The 15,255-nt window shown below is 35.5% G+C and overlaps 1 protein-coding gene across 2 annotated transcripts in view; it reads left to right on the top strand.

The window, feature by feature from the left end:
* Positions 1-4,847: 4,847 nt before the first annotated feature.
* sema3d (sema domain, immunoglobulin domain (Ig), short basic domain, secreted, (semaphorin) 3D) overlaps positions 4,848-15,255 on the top strand; it is a 47,756-nt gene continuing 37,348 nt past the window's right edge. For both annotated transcript variants that reach the window (XM_066723994.1, XM_066723993.1), the window contains exons 1-2: positions 4,848-5,144; positions 13,975-14,163. In XM_066723994.1, the coding sequence (XP_066580091.1) occupies positions 14,016-14,163 (148 nt within the window). In that variant the 5' untranslated portion in view covers positions 4,848-5,144; positions 13,975-14,015. The remainder of the gene's footprint in view (positions 5,145-13,974; positions 14,164-15,255) is intronic.

The following is a 15,255-nucleotide window of genomic DNA, read 5'->3' as shown; positions in this document are numbered from 1 at the left end:
TAATGATATCATACACATTTTTGAAGATATTATTAACTTTGGGAAATACTGGTTGAAAAAGGAATAAGGGCTTTTTAATTCCTAACTATGTCAGTATAACCACACACAGGAGACCACATAATTATAGCTGTAACCTTAGCAGTGGTTGCATGATGTTTTCAATTAGCCCATATGAGACTGTTGTAGTCTATAGATGGACTGTGAAGCTGTTCCATACAACTGTGGTTTTTGTGGATTCATATACTTTCAATAATATTCCTCTATATAATAGCACATGCATTTGAGCACTGTATCATATTTATTGGTCATGTAAGCAATCAATCCTGAATAGCGGAATAGGTTTTCTGTGGTGGTGACTAACACACATTGACATGTATGGAGAGGGCAAATAAATAGTAAATCAATTCAAAACTAGAACGAGAAAAGCATAGATTTTTTTTTTGCCAAAACATAATGCTGAGCCTTTAGGCCAAAACAATATCCAGTTAGTAAGTAGAATGGAATAGCATCAATTATGTGCTTTAGACATTACCAGCACAGCAATGTTAAAATATATATATATATATATATATATATATATATATATATATATATATATATGTATTTTTAACAAGTCATATATATATAATGACATATACATATATAATCATCATAACCATCAGCCTGTATCGATCCACTGCTGAAAGAAAGGATCCCCAAGATGTTTCCACTTGCTTCGAACTACAACTCCTCTTTTCCATCTCACACCTGCAAAGTTTATGATTTCATCTTCCCATCTTTTATGCTGTCATCTAATAAGTCTTTTTTTCATCTCTTTGGGATACATTTGATAACTTTCTTTGATCTGTTCTTCTTGCAGTGTGTCTGGCCCATTGCCATTTTAAAATGTGCACTCTTTCAGTCACATATATTTGTTTGTTGTTGGCTCCAATAATTTCTCTTCTTGTTATTTCAAGCACACATAATTCCATGCTCCTTTCTGTCGTCCACAGTTTCTGTATAATTTTTGCATTAAGTGACCAGGTTTCACAGCCATAAGTGAGCACTGGTAGTGTGCATTGATCAAATACTGGATTTCCTTTCAAAATTGTATGGTTACATCCAAATGCCATACCATTTTCACTCTCCTTTAGATGTTTTCCATAAGATCTCCATCTGTGCCTATTTGCTGTCTACGGTGGACAACTTTTGACGTCAAGTAGCCATTGATCTACTTCAATGTAATGAAGCTGTTAAACATGACTTAATTTTAATTCCAGTTTTCCTGCTTGCATCGGAGAGTTCTTCAGTTTGCAAATATGATCACGATGCCATTGGAAAATTCTTGATCAAATAAGCTCCATTTAACTTGATTCGTTTTTCTTCCCAGTTCAAAGTCTTGAACACTTCTTTGTAGAGATGGTGTCTCCTTGATGTTCTTTGTTACAAATCTTGATCTTGTCAGCGTCTTGGTGGAGTCAGATTATTGATGTAGCATTGTTGTAGATATGTTTAATATGAGTTATATAGGTTTCCTCAATGTTTTGATTTGTTAGAGCTCTGATGACTGAGTTTTTATATATTGCATCAGGTTCTTTCTTTTAGTCAATAAAGCCCAGGAACAGAGGGAGCTCATATTCTCTGCATCTTTCTAATACTTCTCTGGCAACTTATACACCGATCAGCCATAACATTATGACCACCTGCCTAATACTGTGTAGGTCCCCCTTTTGCCGCCAGAACAGCCCTGACCCGTTGAGGCATGGACTCCACTAGACCTCTGAAGGTGTGCTGTGGTATCTGGCACCAAGACGTTAGCAGCAGATCCTTTAAGTCCTGTAAGTTGCGAGGTGGGGCCTCCATGGATTGGACTTGTTTGTCCAGCACATCCCACAGATGCTCGATTGGATTGAGATCTGGGGAATTTGGAGGCCAAGTCAACACCTTGAACTCGTGATTCATCAGACCAGGCCACCTTCTTCCATTGCTCCGTGGTCAAGTTCTGATGCTCACGTGCTCATTGTAGGCGCTTTCAGCAGCGGACCGGGGTCAGCATGGGCACCCTGACTGGTCTGCGGCTACGCAGCCCCAGGTGTGTTCTGACACCTTTCTATCAGAACCAGTATTCACTTTTTCAGCAATTTGAGCTACAGTAGCTCGTCTGTTGGATCGGACCACACGGGCCAGCCTTCGCTCCCCACGTGCATCAGTGAGCCTTGGCCGCACATGACCCTGTCGACGGTTCACCGCTTTTCCTTCCTTGGAGCACTTTTGATAGGTACTAACCACTGCAGACCGGGAACACCCCACAAGAGCTGCGGTTTTGGAGATGCTCTGACCCAGTCGTCTAGCCATCACAATTTGGCCCTTGTCAAAGTCGCTCAGATCCTTACGCTTGCCCATTGTTCCTGCTTCTAACACATCAACTTTGAGGACAAAATGTTCACTTGCTGCCTAATATATCCCACCCACTGACAGGTGCCATGATAACGAGATTATCAGTGTTATTCACTTCACCTCTCAGTGGTCATAATGTTATGGCTGATCGGTGTATATGATCCATCATGTTTATATGCATCCTGCTTGTTCTCTTGGTTAGACATAGTCCAGTGTGTCTTGAAAGCGATGTGTTAATATCTTTGTAATTACTTTCTATAAGTTGTTCAGATCTTCTTTGTCTCACTTCTTTTTCTTCTTTACTGCTTCTATATTATAAATCATTTATAGCACATGTTTATATGTTTATATATATTTAAACATATGGCTTCAATGATTTTGACGGTAGGATACAATTAATTGTTAACCAAATGCGAGAGACAGGGAGGCAGCCAAATCTGGCCTCATGGTTTTCACATCTGATAATGTTAATTCAATTTGTTTTATGGTTGATTTGTTTTCCATAAAGAAAATAAAAAAAACTAGCCTTATCAATGGTTATACATATATTAAGCATAAGAAATGTCTTCATACATATTCATTGTTCCTCTCCGCCACAAAAAGAGACATGGGATTTGTTCAGGCCTGTTTATTTCTTCCTTTCACTTCCACCGAGTTCTCCCTATGAAAAGGAACATTTCATGAATAGAAGCGATTGAGAAAAAATGTCACAAAAATATGTAGTATTGATTTGGGTTGAGAAACTAACGCTTATACTTTATATATACTTTTGACACCTACAAGACAAATAAAAAGGTAGTTAATTATTAGCTACTTCATTCATATACTTCATTATTATTATTTCCATCTTAATATTTTCCCTACAATAATGTAACAGAAGACTGCATTAATACTGAGATTTTGATGCAATGAATATTTGTAAGTTCAACCCACAGTCTCTTAGATAGTTCAGGCATTTTTGGTAGGCTAACACAACAACAAATATAATAATTTACAGGCCCTAAGAGTGCATCTATAAAGGTATCAGCATTCTCCAGAGACTCAAATGTCTGACATATAATCTCATATAATAAAAACCTGTGGCCTCAAAAAAGGCTCCATTTTGTTGGATGTTAAATATACAACATATACTGACTGGGTAAAAATGCACCATGAGCAACTTTGTTTAAATAATATAGGCCTACGCAGTGTATTTATTTAATTTTATTTGTTCATAGGAATTTGGGTGTAAAACATTTTCTTTATTTATTATAATTAACTTTATATGCATTAGCACATAAAGCCATCATCAACACAGCTGGACTTTCTTTTAAAGAAAACCCATAACTGAAACCACTGAGAATAAATATAAACTTTCCAAACAGACAACATAATGTAATACATCTGCAAATTAATTGACATTGAGAGTTTTAGATGTCTCATTAGGAAAACTGGGTGTTACCCGATAATGACAGTAAATGTTGTAAGAATATGGTTCCATATGTGTAAAAAATGTATTAATTTTCAGTCATCATTTTTTGCAAGAGCGACAACGTAATTATTGTTGCTGTTTATCCCCCATAATATTAATACAACAAAATGTGTTTCATTCACATGGCATATATATGTGTAACATTGTTAACGTGCACTTTAACAACTTTTTTCAACATTTTTTCACTTCAGTTGTTTCAAGACTTTGAAATGTACATTCTTGATTATGAAAATACCACAAAATATTTCATTAACATCTGTAAAACTAAAATATCTACAGTATAAAGTCTATTTTCTAGCTGTAGCAAGAAGACATCTACCATATAAATCTTTTTTAAATCTTTCTGTGTTGGGCCATGAGTGAGATGATCAATTCCATTAAATATTTTCATGTTTATATCATTCCTGGCCCCGTTGTTTAATTTCAACCAGCAGTAGTCATGTAGGGACTGTATGCCAAAACAGTTTATGCACCAGAAATCATTAGGAGTTTAAAGTACAGTATTGTTTAAAAGCTGAGCAGAAATCATTCAGGAAAATACAAGAACTGCCTGACCAAGAGCAACAGATAAAACCCCTATTAACACAGACTCCAGTGATTCTGCATTACAATCCTAACAGCCTATGTATTGAATTAATCAGTGATTTGTTGTTTACTTAAGTATATACTAACTTAAGTGTAAATGTTTCCACAAGGGGGATCCTTTTCTTTAAGACTAAACTAGAAAATGTTGACTTCTGTATACAACCTAATTTAGATTGTTTAATATCATCATTATTATTATTATTATTACTAATGATCCTAATAATAATTCTATACTACTATAATTCTGTTCTTTTTCACCATTAGCATCAGATAACTTAACCATGTCCAATCATATCCAATCACACACAAACATCATAAAGACATGTGAGGATTTAGGCTTTTACTTCTACAGATCTAGCTTTTCCCAGCTCTTCCCTGCCTAGTGTGATGTGACCCCTCCCTGCCTGGAGAGCTCGGCACTAATTGTAGGTTTGCGGCTGTGAGTTTGCAGAGCTCAGGACTAGTCTGTTCGGAGTTACCACGACACGGCCGCTTTCTGCATTTGGTTTTATTTTAATTGTGGTTGGTCAAGCGTTTTAAATAACACTGAAGTTGGGCTAAGTTTCTGTTTCTCACCTTGCGGGGCAGCGGGTGCCAGTTTGCAGCGCCCTCTATGCGCAGAGGAGCCGCTGAGCACATGCGTGTTGGAGCAGCAGCATCCAGTCGCAGGTCCGGATTCACCTTTGCTGTCTGGAGACGGAGTGGACCTCGGGTATGCTCTTTCATGTCTAATAATTGTATCTATTTATATGTCATAGTTATATAACTGCAAGTAACGCCTGTACAGTTTCTCTTAACTTTTAAAACCGGTATGGGACTGCTTTTTTTTGTTTTAAGTGAAACACTAATGAGCTAGTTAGAACTCATGCTATTGTGGTTGTGTCGTATTTTCTTCAATATAAAAAACAAAACAACAAAAACAACATCTTGTATTTCATAATGTATTTCTTTCCTGTTTTACTTCTAGTACTAACTTATTAGTATTAGTAACTTACTAACTATTAGAAGTAGTAGAAAACTAATCTTAGTAGCAGCAATACTATCTGTGGTACAGACGCTAGATATGCAATGATCACAAGATAAAGCATTTGTGTGTAAAGGATGTACTTAAATCTGAGTGATGTGTGCTTTGTCTTCACTCAAGTATAGCACTGTTTAACATCCTGTTAGAGTTAAAAGTGAGGGCATTGTTTTTTATGTTAGAAGCACTTTTTTGTGGCAGATTAAACACTGGTTGGCAGCAGCAGCAGCAGCAACTGAAGAGATTATGTTTGACAAGATCTGATTGTGCTTTAAACTTGACACAGGTAAAGCATCTGGTTTTATTGATTATGTGGCCAGCTAAAACAAAGTGAACTGTTCATGGTTGGGGCTGTATGCATCACACCGTCCCAAGAGAACCACTGCTTTTGTGCTATCTTTCGCACTCAGAAAGGTTGGATGTGTTTTTGACAGTTTTGAACAGCTCCACTGCATACTAAGCACGGCGTTTTTAATGCAGTGTGCTGACATGCATCTGGCTTTGAAACAGGTGCCAAAATAAATGACTTTTCACAGGGCATCTGGTATAACATCTCAGCTCTCTTATCTCTACATCAAACATATTACAAGAAATGTGTTCGCTGACTTTTGAACCAGTTCTGTAAGTGGCTGGTGTTTGCGTACCAGTGAACCTACATGTCATTTTATCTGTGATGAATCCTACCTGGGAGAGATATTTTATACTATTTTAAACAGCGTAATAGTTTAAAGACAGGCATGTCTCTGTTGGCAGTAGTATTCATACATGTAATCTGACTGCTGACTAGTACAAGACAAGTGGAATCAAATCCAGAGGCTCTAAACTCCTTAATTAAGGGGGGCTTCATTGTTTTAGACACATTCAGTTTAAGTAAGATGCATTTTCTGTACTTATTATATATGTAGATCTTGAAAATGGTTAATAATATATATTCTTAAAGGCATAACAACTCTTTTTTTTAATTCAAATAGCCAGTGATAGTGAAGCAGGTTGAATTCCTGGCTCCTGTAATGTTTACAGCTGTTTGACAGTCTGCATAACTGGCCTCTTTGGTGGGCTCACTGTACAGACACTATTTCACAGCCTAGTGTTTTATAGTTTAATTTTAATACTCAAAAGAATGCTTCGTTTCTGTGCCTTCATCACAATTATCTCTTTAATTTCAAACCTTATGCCAGGTTTACTTAGGAGGAACTGCCTAACAAGAACCAAGGTTATACACTTTTCAAACGTTGTGTGTAAATGACTGGACTCTGGAATGTGATTTCTGATGGGCCTGGCGCAGTGCCAGTGTTTCCTCTCAGAATGACAGAATAAAATAAATTGTGGGTTAATTTCTGTTATCTCACGTTAAAAGCAAAATAAATTAAAATACCACTTCATTGTGTGAGGCTTTGAAACGTAATTTGATTTCCGTGTGCCTTAAAGCTATTTCAGTCATATTTAAAAACATATTTAATTAACCTGACCTTAGGTGCTAGAATGCCCAGGGACACTATTCACTTTTTCTATAGGGATGTACAGAACCTTCCCCTTTCACTTCCTTATATAAATTGCTGTACTAGTTCTGTCAGCAGTAGGATGCTTTATTTTGAACTTTGGGAGTTACACATGGAAATGAATTCAAACTGGGAACAAAGACACACTAATAGTTGTGTACAACAAAAGATATACAAGTTTAATTAATGTAATGCTCTTAACAAATTAATAATACACGAGAAATAAAATGTATGTAGTGTAACTAGTGGAAAAAGTATTGTTAATAATGTAATAAACACATTGTTCTGATCATAGAGTAAGGAATTTGAATCTGAATCTGATTTGAATCAGATCAAACCTTTCACACTGTGATTAACATTCACTGCACAGATACAAGTAAATGTGGTTTTTGTTACAATAAAATGTATTGAAATGTTTGGGGAGTTTTTTTTCATAATAATTTAGAAAACATGTCTAGATAGGAGTCATCTAATGAAAATTAGGTTTTGGTTGGAAATGGACCAGTAGGTAATATACTTCCCTCTGTGCCAGAAATGTCAACCAGTGCCTTATTATTGTGACAGGGGGCCTATTAGATCACATGTCGAAGGTGAAGTTCCTGACTACAATAGGTTAGTAAAGATAGCCTGACATTGTTATAAAGGTTATGGGTGCTAACTAACAACAGGGTCCAGTTTCATGTCCAGCTCTGGTTTTCAATGTGTGCCAATTATCCTTTTCTAATTAATAGGCAAAGTCTATCCTCACTTTTCCACCTTATCTCCCATTTAATGAGTTGGTGGTGCAAACTTCCCAGAAGGTGCTTGATGAAGTTAGTCCTTGCCTATCTGAAAAGTACTTTGCAATTATTTGTAATGAAAACCATGATATAATACAAAATGTGATTATTATTAATGTGTTAACATTAGTGAAAAGCTTTGTGAATTAAGTTGTGGATATTGTACATTGCCTGAGGGAAAGTATTACATAGTAATGCCCTGCTACTTCTATAGGTGTACTAAGAGCCTGCAACACCCGCATGACAGGTCATTTCCCTTTGATTGCTCAGCTGCAACACATATGAATGGATGGGCAAAAGTCTTCCTTTAACCATTAGAAAATTCAGTTTCAAATATGCATCAGTTTAAGTATATGGTGGAGTTTGAGTGACAAGATTTAAATGTATGTTTTGAGTCTCTTCGTGACCTAAACAAGTTGTACTCTGTGCGCTGTGACTGAGTTTGATGATTTAGGTTGATATCTGATACCATTTCCCATAGTCTCGATAGTGGAGTGGAGATATTATAGCAGAATATTTGTTTTGAGGTATGGGAATTAGAAGTTAAAAGGTCTCTTACAATCATTCTACCACCATCTTCACCTCCAACTCTGTAAATTCCTATAGCCGCAAAAGTTGTAGATATATGTTAGTAGAGAAAAATACATATTTTGTCATACACCGTTAAATGGTTTCAATATAGAATATCAGGAAGTGTAGCATTCTAGAATTCTCAGACTTCTCAGGAGTTTTGATACCCATCATTTAACAAGAAAATAATAATGGTAATGTGTCCTTCACTGCAAGGAATTTTAAGTATTGTAAAGGATTAGATATTAGGTATTTCTTAGACATTTAAGTTGAAAGGTTTAAAAAAATGTTACTGGCTTTTGTTCACGGTTTAAAGTAAGAATAACCAAATCAAAACGAATGTATTCATTTGAAAATCAGCCATATGTACAGTGCAAAGAATGAGACCTGTTATGTGAAGTTTATCAAAAGAATATATCTCTATGCAGTATATTTCGGGGAGTTCTATGATAAGGTCCAGGTTGTGGCCTTGGATGTCACAGCTTTAGGGGAGTGGAGGGGGTGGGTGGCACTGAACAGATAGGCCATTTCACTTAGAAAACTCTTTGTATTTCCCTCACAAACCTTCAATTATTCTACACTATTCTCTGAGCTCTTGGCCCGTTGCTCCATATGCCTTGGGGTTCTTTCCTTAGTGATTTTATTAGATAGGCAGCAATCAGCACATGAGCTTTCCCCTCTCTATTTAAACACTATTTTAACTTATAATCTTGGATATCAGTCAATGTTTTGTTCTGGACTTATGCTTTATAAAATGAAGTATTGTGTAAATCCTTTCAGTTATCAGGGTGAATGTTTGCAAAGTAAACATGACAGTAAAATGGTTGATTCGATGGAATATAGACTATGACTGACAGGCTCAGGGAAGGACGAGTGAACTAAATAAATAAATACATTTCAATTCAGAAAATCAGCATTACTTTTTTTGTCTTCATTTTTTTACGTGTCTACTCCATTCTGGATCAGTTATTGTGCATTGTAATGATTAAGTGATTTTAATAAGTTGAACTAACATTTTTTCAATTAAGAAAGTTTACAGGTTCCCTCCATACTCACTCAGGGGGAAGTAATTTAGAGGCAAAAATAATAATGACACAAATACCCAGGGAAAGCCTAAATGATTTGAATTAGAGACCATTTTTATTTTATAAGGACCTCATTTATGTAACTTTATATGTATAATGTGGCATAGGAATTGATATCATTAAATGAATGGTTCACAATTCTAGGCCCCAAAGGCAGTTATCTGTTTGTCATGCCTGTTTTACATGACAGCTGATTGATGGGGAGAATCAGTTGTTTGAATGGTTCCCTTTTTCTTTTCCGTTCTCTTCAGCTCTTTCAGAAATGTGATAAATCAAGAACCAGCATATGAGGGACAAAAGGTCACCATCATGTTTGCCTCTAAAGCATTTATCTGGGGGAGACAATTCAATGAAATTGGATTTAATTTAGATTTTAGGTGTAGTTCTTTTAGCTCAATTTCGAAAACCTGTTATTACACGGAATTATCCAGTATAGTAAAGGATATCACCCCAACAGCCTATTTAGTGTAAAGAGTAAATTAACAGAACAATCATTCAAGTGTGCTACTCCTTCCCTGGGAAGTTTCAAATTGCAGCAATTTACGGAAATAATGGAGTTAATTACAAGTTCCAAAACACAAAAATGAATCGCTTCTAGTATGGATGTGCAAGCGTATGTTTTGTTTCAGTTGGCAAGTTACTGTATTACATGCAGAGATTTACTTTCTCCCCTGCTTGTCTTACTTGTTCTTTTACAAGTAGTATAATGATAATAACAACAATCATACTACTACTAGTGCTGCTACTACTACTAATAATAAGAAGAGTCATTAATAAATACAGTCATTGTCATATATACAGCAAACTTAACAAAATCCACACTAGCATTTTATATAAATATCTTCCTTTCTGAGTCATTTCTATATTCAAGTTTTGTCTAGTTATAATTATACCCCTGCCACTGTCAACGAACACTTTGGATTTTGAAGATGTCCTCTTTAAACTAAACTAACAAAAAACAGAAGAATGTGTATGTATGCCAACATATGCCCAATTATTGTAATAATTATTCTCAGGCATTGTAATATATTATAATTGTGACTAGCTCTGTCTATTCTATTATTATGTCCCTAGGATAGTGGCTACACCCAGGGAAGAAAGAAAAAGACCCCCCCCACACACACACACACTGGAAACCGTATACTACAGATGGAAAATAGAGACTCCATATAAGAAAGGATCTGATAAATCATGCTATATTAATTATATAGAGGGCAACTTTGAATTGCTGTAATGAATTCAGATGCCTGTTTTGTGTGTTTATTCATACGATTAAAGACTTACAATTATATTTGAAAGCATAAAAGTTCTTGTAAGAAATGTTTTCTTATAATTTGATTGTAGTTTAATTGGATTTTACTTTGTACTGCAGCTTTGTAATTATGCAATGCCAACGCATATGTTTGCTTAGTATAAATCAAACTGTATAAACTATGACTTTTGAACATACATATTATTTATTAAGGTTAGGTTGTATGGGGCCAGTGGAAAAACTTGAAAAGATTTAAGATGATGAGGTATAACATTAATATGCGAACTTGACACCTGCAAGGTTAAGTAAATAGTAATCAAGCACTGTATTCTTCTAAATATAGGTGAGCTTATTAGGAATCAGAGAACAAGAAATTATTGCTGGCTCCAAAAATAATGATCGTAAGTAATGGACTGTACTTTTCACCTCTGGCATCCTTCCATCTTTAATCCAGATCCAGAAATGCCCACACTGGATACATATATTACCTGTGTAGGTATTTTAGACTGCACATGTTTCTGTTTACTTGATGTAACATATACATTACTTTTTTACTATTAATTACTTTTAGCTACTACTGACAACAAATTCACTCTTGAGGATGGTGGAGAAAGGGTGGAGAAAGAAATCAAATTAGAGTATACAGAGTATACAAATGATTCAAATACTTTACCTCTCATGAATGCATGCTTTGAAATAATTTTGTCTAGTTATTCCCCCTTTATGGACAGAATAGTATCAGCTGTGGTGAATGTATCTCTATTTCTCTGTCCTGTTTGATTTGGTTCTCTCTAGAAGACAATGGTGATGTAGAGAAATGATTTGGTTTAGCCTATTGTGTGTCAGCTATTATTCAAGGGAGTTTCTCAGTGAGATACAAATATTTGTTTCACATTTGAAGACAAAGAGAGGCAAATGGTTTTGGTTTGTGTTATATCTTTCATATGGTCAGGTGTTAAGCAACTTTATACATTGATAGAAAAGTGGTTGAGCCACTTTGGAGTGACAGGAGCTTTCTTAGAGACTTAGAGTGAAAGGCTAACGTGGGCATTTCTGGACAATATGCCACACGTTGTATCTGTGGTAGCCATAGTCACATTACCAGGTGCTGTATCTCTTTCGCTGGTGACCACACTTGATACGTTCAAACTGTTTGTACCCATTTAATAATACATTAGTTACATTGTTCCTTTATAAATTGTATAATTAATGGGTTAAACAGAAGATTAATTCTATTTTTTTTTCATAATATTTTCCTTACATTCCATTGGGACATTCTGGATCATTTCAATCTGAAAAAAATACCTTTGCTCTGTATTTTTTCGGTAAACTCTGCGCTTAAAATGTGTGTTCATATGCAGGTTATGTAAACAGTTTACTGTATGCATGGCCAGGTTTTAATTGTGCATTCTATACCTCACTTCAAAACCTTACGATCAGATTCAAATATACATTAATTTTGCAGACTGTACTCGATCAACAAACTAACTCATGTTATGAGAAAATACTTTAGGAAAGAGAGTGCAGCAAATAAAAGATCCATTGTTTGGAATGATCCAAAACAAAACTAAATTGAAATGTGCTTTTAAATGAACTGCATGTTACCGTCAAAATGGTAATTGATGGTCAATTGATTATCTTACTTATCCACTTACTTATCATTGCTGTCAGAGAAGTAGTGTGAACAGAACTGTCTGTATACATTTTTCAGATAATATTACGGACAAAACAAATGCATATATTAGTGGTACCTCCAGAGTTTTGTGTGCCTTGCTACATTTTATTTTAATACATAATAAAATATACTGGAAATAAGGCACTTTGATATACAATTTGCACCAACCTAGTTTTAACCATCAAAGTCAAATCAAAGTCTCTAGGGGAAATCAGAGCTGGTTTAATCACATTGGACAAGTATGGTTGTTTGTGATTGTGACAGAAAACAAACAAAAAAAAATTGTGAGGACAAACATTTTAAAGACCCGCAATAGTCATATAATGTATTTATTTTCAGATTTGTTTAAGGGGGATGGAGGTTATTCCTTATCTGTTACCAAATCCCCCACTTACCACCCAAGGAAATAATATTAGGATACATTATCTAACTATTTAACTGTTTTGTCTCATCACATAAAAAGTGAAAAACAAACATTGCTTCCAGATAAACAATCTGTTTTGTTTGTCATGTGACCAGCTCGAACGCTGGTGAATTTAATGGAACACAGTAGCTTTCTAATCACAGAAACACGACTCCTTTGCTCTGAGAATGTAAACATAATTGATACAGTACATCAATCACTGTGTGAAGGTGCATTCCACACACACTAACAGCGGCGATATCATGTGTCTGTGCAAAGAGGTGTGTTCAACGTTATAAGGTGTGTATATATTTTTAACTACGGCTGGTGCACTGCATTTTTAAATCTGCAAAGCTGTTACTGGTAAGTGCCTGAACACGTTCATTTTGACCTTTGAATGTAAACGAATTGTGAATTATGACTTTTGCCTGCATTACAAATCAGGATGATTTTAACGGATTTGTTTTATTTGATGATCAGAAGTTTATACATTTACATTTGAGCTTTACTATGGAACTTCATTCAGAAACTTTCTATGATCTTTTTCAACTAGTGTTTTGATGTGTGTCAACCTAATGTACCATTGTGTGCTTTGAAAAATATTTTCTTTATCATAGTTTACACAAATATATGCTGTTACTTCCTGTGTAAAATACATTAGAAGATTAACTGTGCCTTCTTTTCCAACTGTGGAAACATTATTTTATATAAAAAAGTAGCTATGTATTTGATGTATAAATTAATTGGTTTCCGAGCTGTTAGTTGCATTTTTTAAAGATTAGACCTTGCTTCTTTGAAAACTAGTAGATGCTAGGAACGCATAAAGTGTTAAGAAGCTGCATTACATTACTGTTGCATCCTTAATTATTACTTTCTCAAAGGGATTTTACCAAATGTTCACTTTTGTAAGAGTCTTACTTTGGTTTCTGTTTTAAAGTTACAGGTGCCTTAATATTCACCTGATTAATGGTTTTATAGTTTCAAACAGTAGGAAGAGCTGGAGTATAGAGAACAGATATGATGTTGCTTTGGAAGTTTATAATGAATAAACTGCATCTATAGACAATTAGAGAAGTTCAAATTTAGAAATGAGATTGTGTACATCAACAATCACTGAAACATAAAGAGAAGAGTTTAAACAAGGAACCAACTTTAGCTTCTTGTTAAAATAGTAGTTCAAAGGTATCTCCTTCCCAAACACATGGGATTTGATCCTGATGGAGACATAATCAGAAGTCTGTGTTTTGTTTGTTAACAGGACTATAGCTGAGTGGATTTCGCCAGAGGCAGATACTCACCATGGATGCAGAAATAAAGGCTCAAAAGGTGGCTAGAAGGAGCAGGCGTTTTTCTCCACTCCAGCTTGTGTTGTGTCTGTTGGGAATGCTAGCTCCTCTATCAGACTCCCTGAAGCTGAATCTCCCACGACTCAAACTTGGTTACAAAGGTAAGAGACTGTTCTTTGTAGTAGAACAATACATTTTGTATAAGGAGACATTTTTGAACTGATGTTAATTCAAAATATGGGTTTTATTTGTTTATTTTTAGAATACAGTGTTACCCTAAAAAGCATGCAGGTACATTTTTTTGTTTATTGCTGCTTTCCATATTATTATTATTATTGACTTATACTTTATTTTATATTCATATGGACCAAGGCTGCAAAAGGAACTAAAGCATTCACTGAATATGGTTTTACATTGGCCTTCAGGGGACACTTATCTCTAATGGTGTCTGTGATTAGTTACTGTTGTGACTCAAACATTTGATACTGCACGACTGTGCCCTGGTTTCTTGGTTAATTGGTTAAATGGAATCTGAAATGCACCAACAGAGCAGATGGTGTAACAGAGATGCCAAAGGGAATATGCTCCTTGGATAAGTGGATGCCTGAACACTAGAGAGATGATTTTATTGACCCACCTCGTTGTGATTTATGGCTGAGGTTACAGAGGGTCAGCAAAAAGGAACGTCTTGTATGCTTGGGAGAAGTTTCTTTTGTGCTATTTCCTTAACTGATTCTTCATATTTGGTCTGTCTAATAACCATAATATATTTGCAGGTAACACTTTTTAATACATAATTCATTACATGTTGTATATTTCATGAATTGTTTTGTAGAGGGATGATATTAGTAAATAAATACAGACTTAATGATATGCAACGAATGCATACTCAACAGGAAATCATGCGTGCCTTCCTGTGTAATTACAGAAGCCACTATCTTTATTCAAACCAGACAAGTCTGGAGATTGTATGTTGATTTTGTGCTCCATTTGGTCATATGTACTGCGGTCATTATCATGTTTGAAAGTCCATTTTGATTAAGCTGGAGCTTCTTGACACAGTGTGCCAGGTTTATTGGCTAAAATATCCTGGTCTATTTCGTAAGGCTGAATCAAAGCCAAACACCGTGCCTCACAGTGGGTGTGACATTTTTTCTTGACATACGCTTCAAGTTTTTGTGTCCAGTATATTGTTGTCTAGTTAGTAGAAGTCTTTGGTTTTAGCGCAGGTTGACCCCGTCTGAGTCTGAGCT

The sequence above is a fragment of the Amia ocellicauda genome, chromosome 15, assembly GCF_036373705.1.
Source record: "Amia ocellicauda isolate fAmiCal2 chromosome 15, fAmiCal2.hap1, whole genome shotgun sequence".
In the NCBI taxonomy this organism is placed as follows: domain Eukaryota; kingdom Metazoa; phylum Chordata; class Actinopteri; order Amiiformes; family Amiidae; genus Amia; species Amia ocellicauda.
This window is presented reverse-complemented; position numbering and strand designations above follow the sequence as displayed.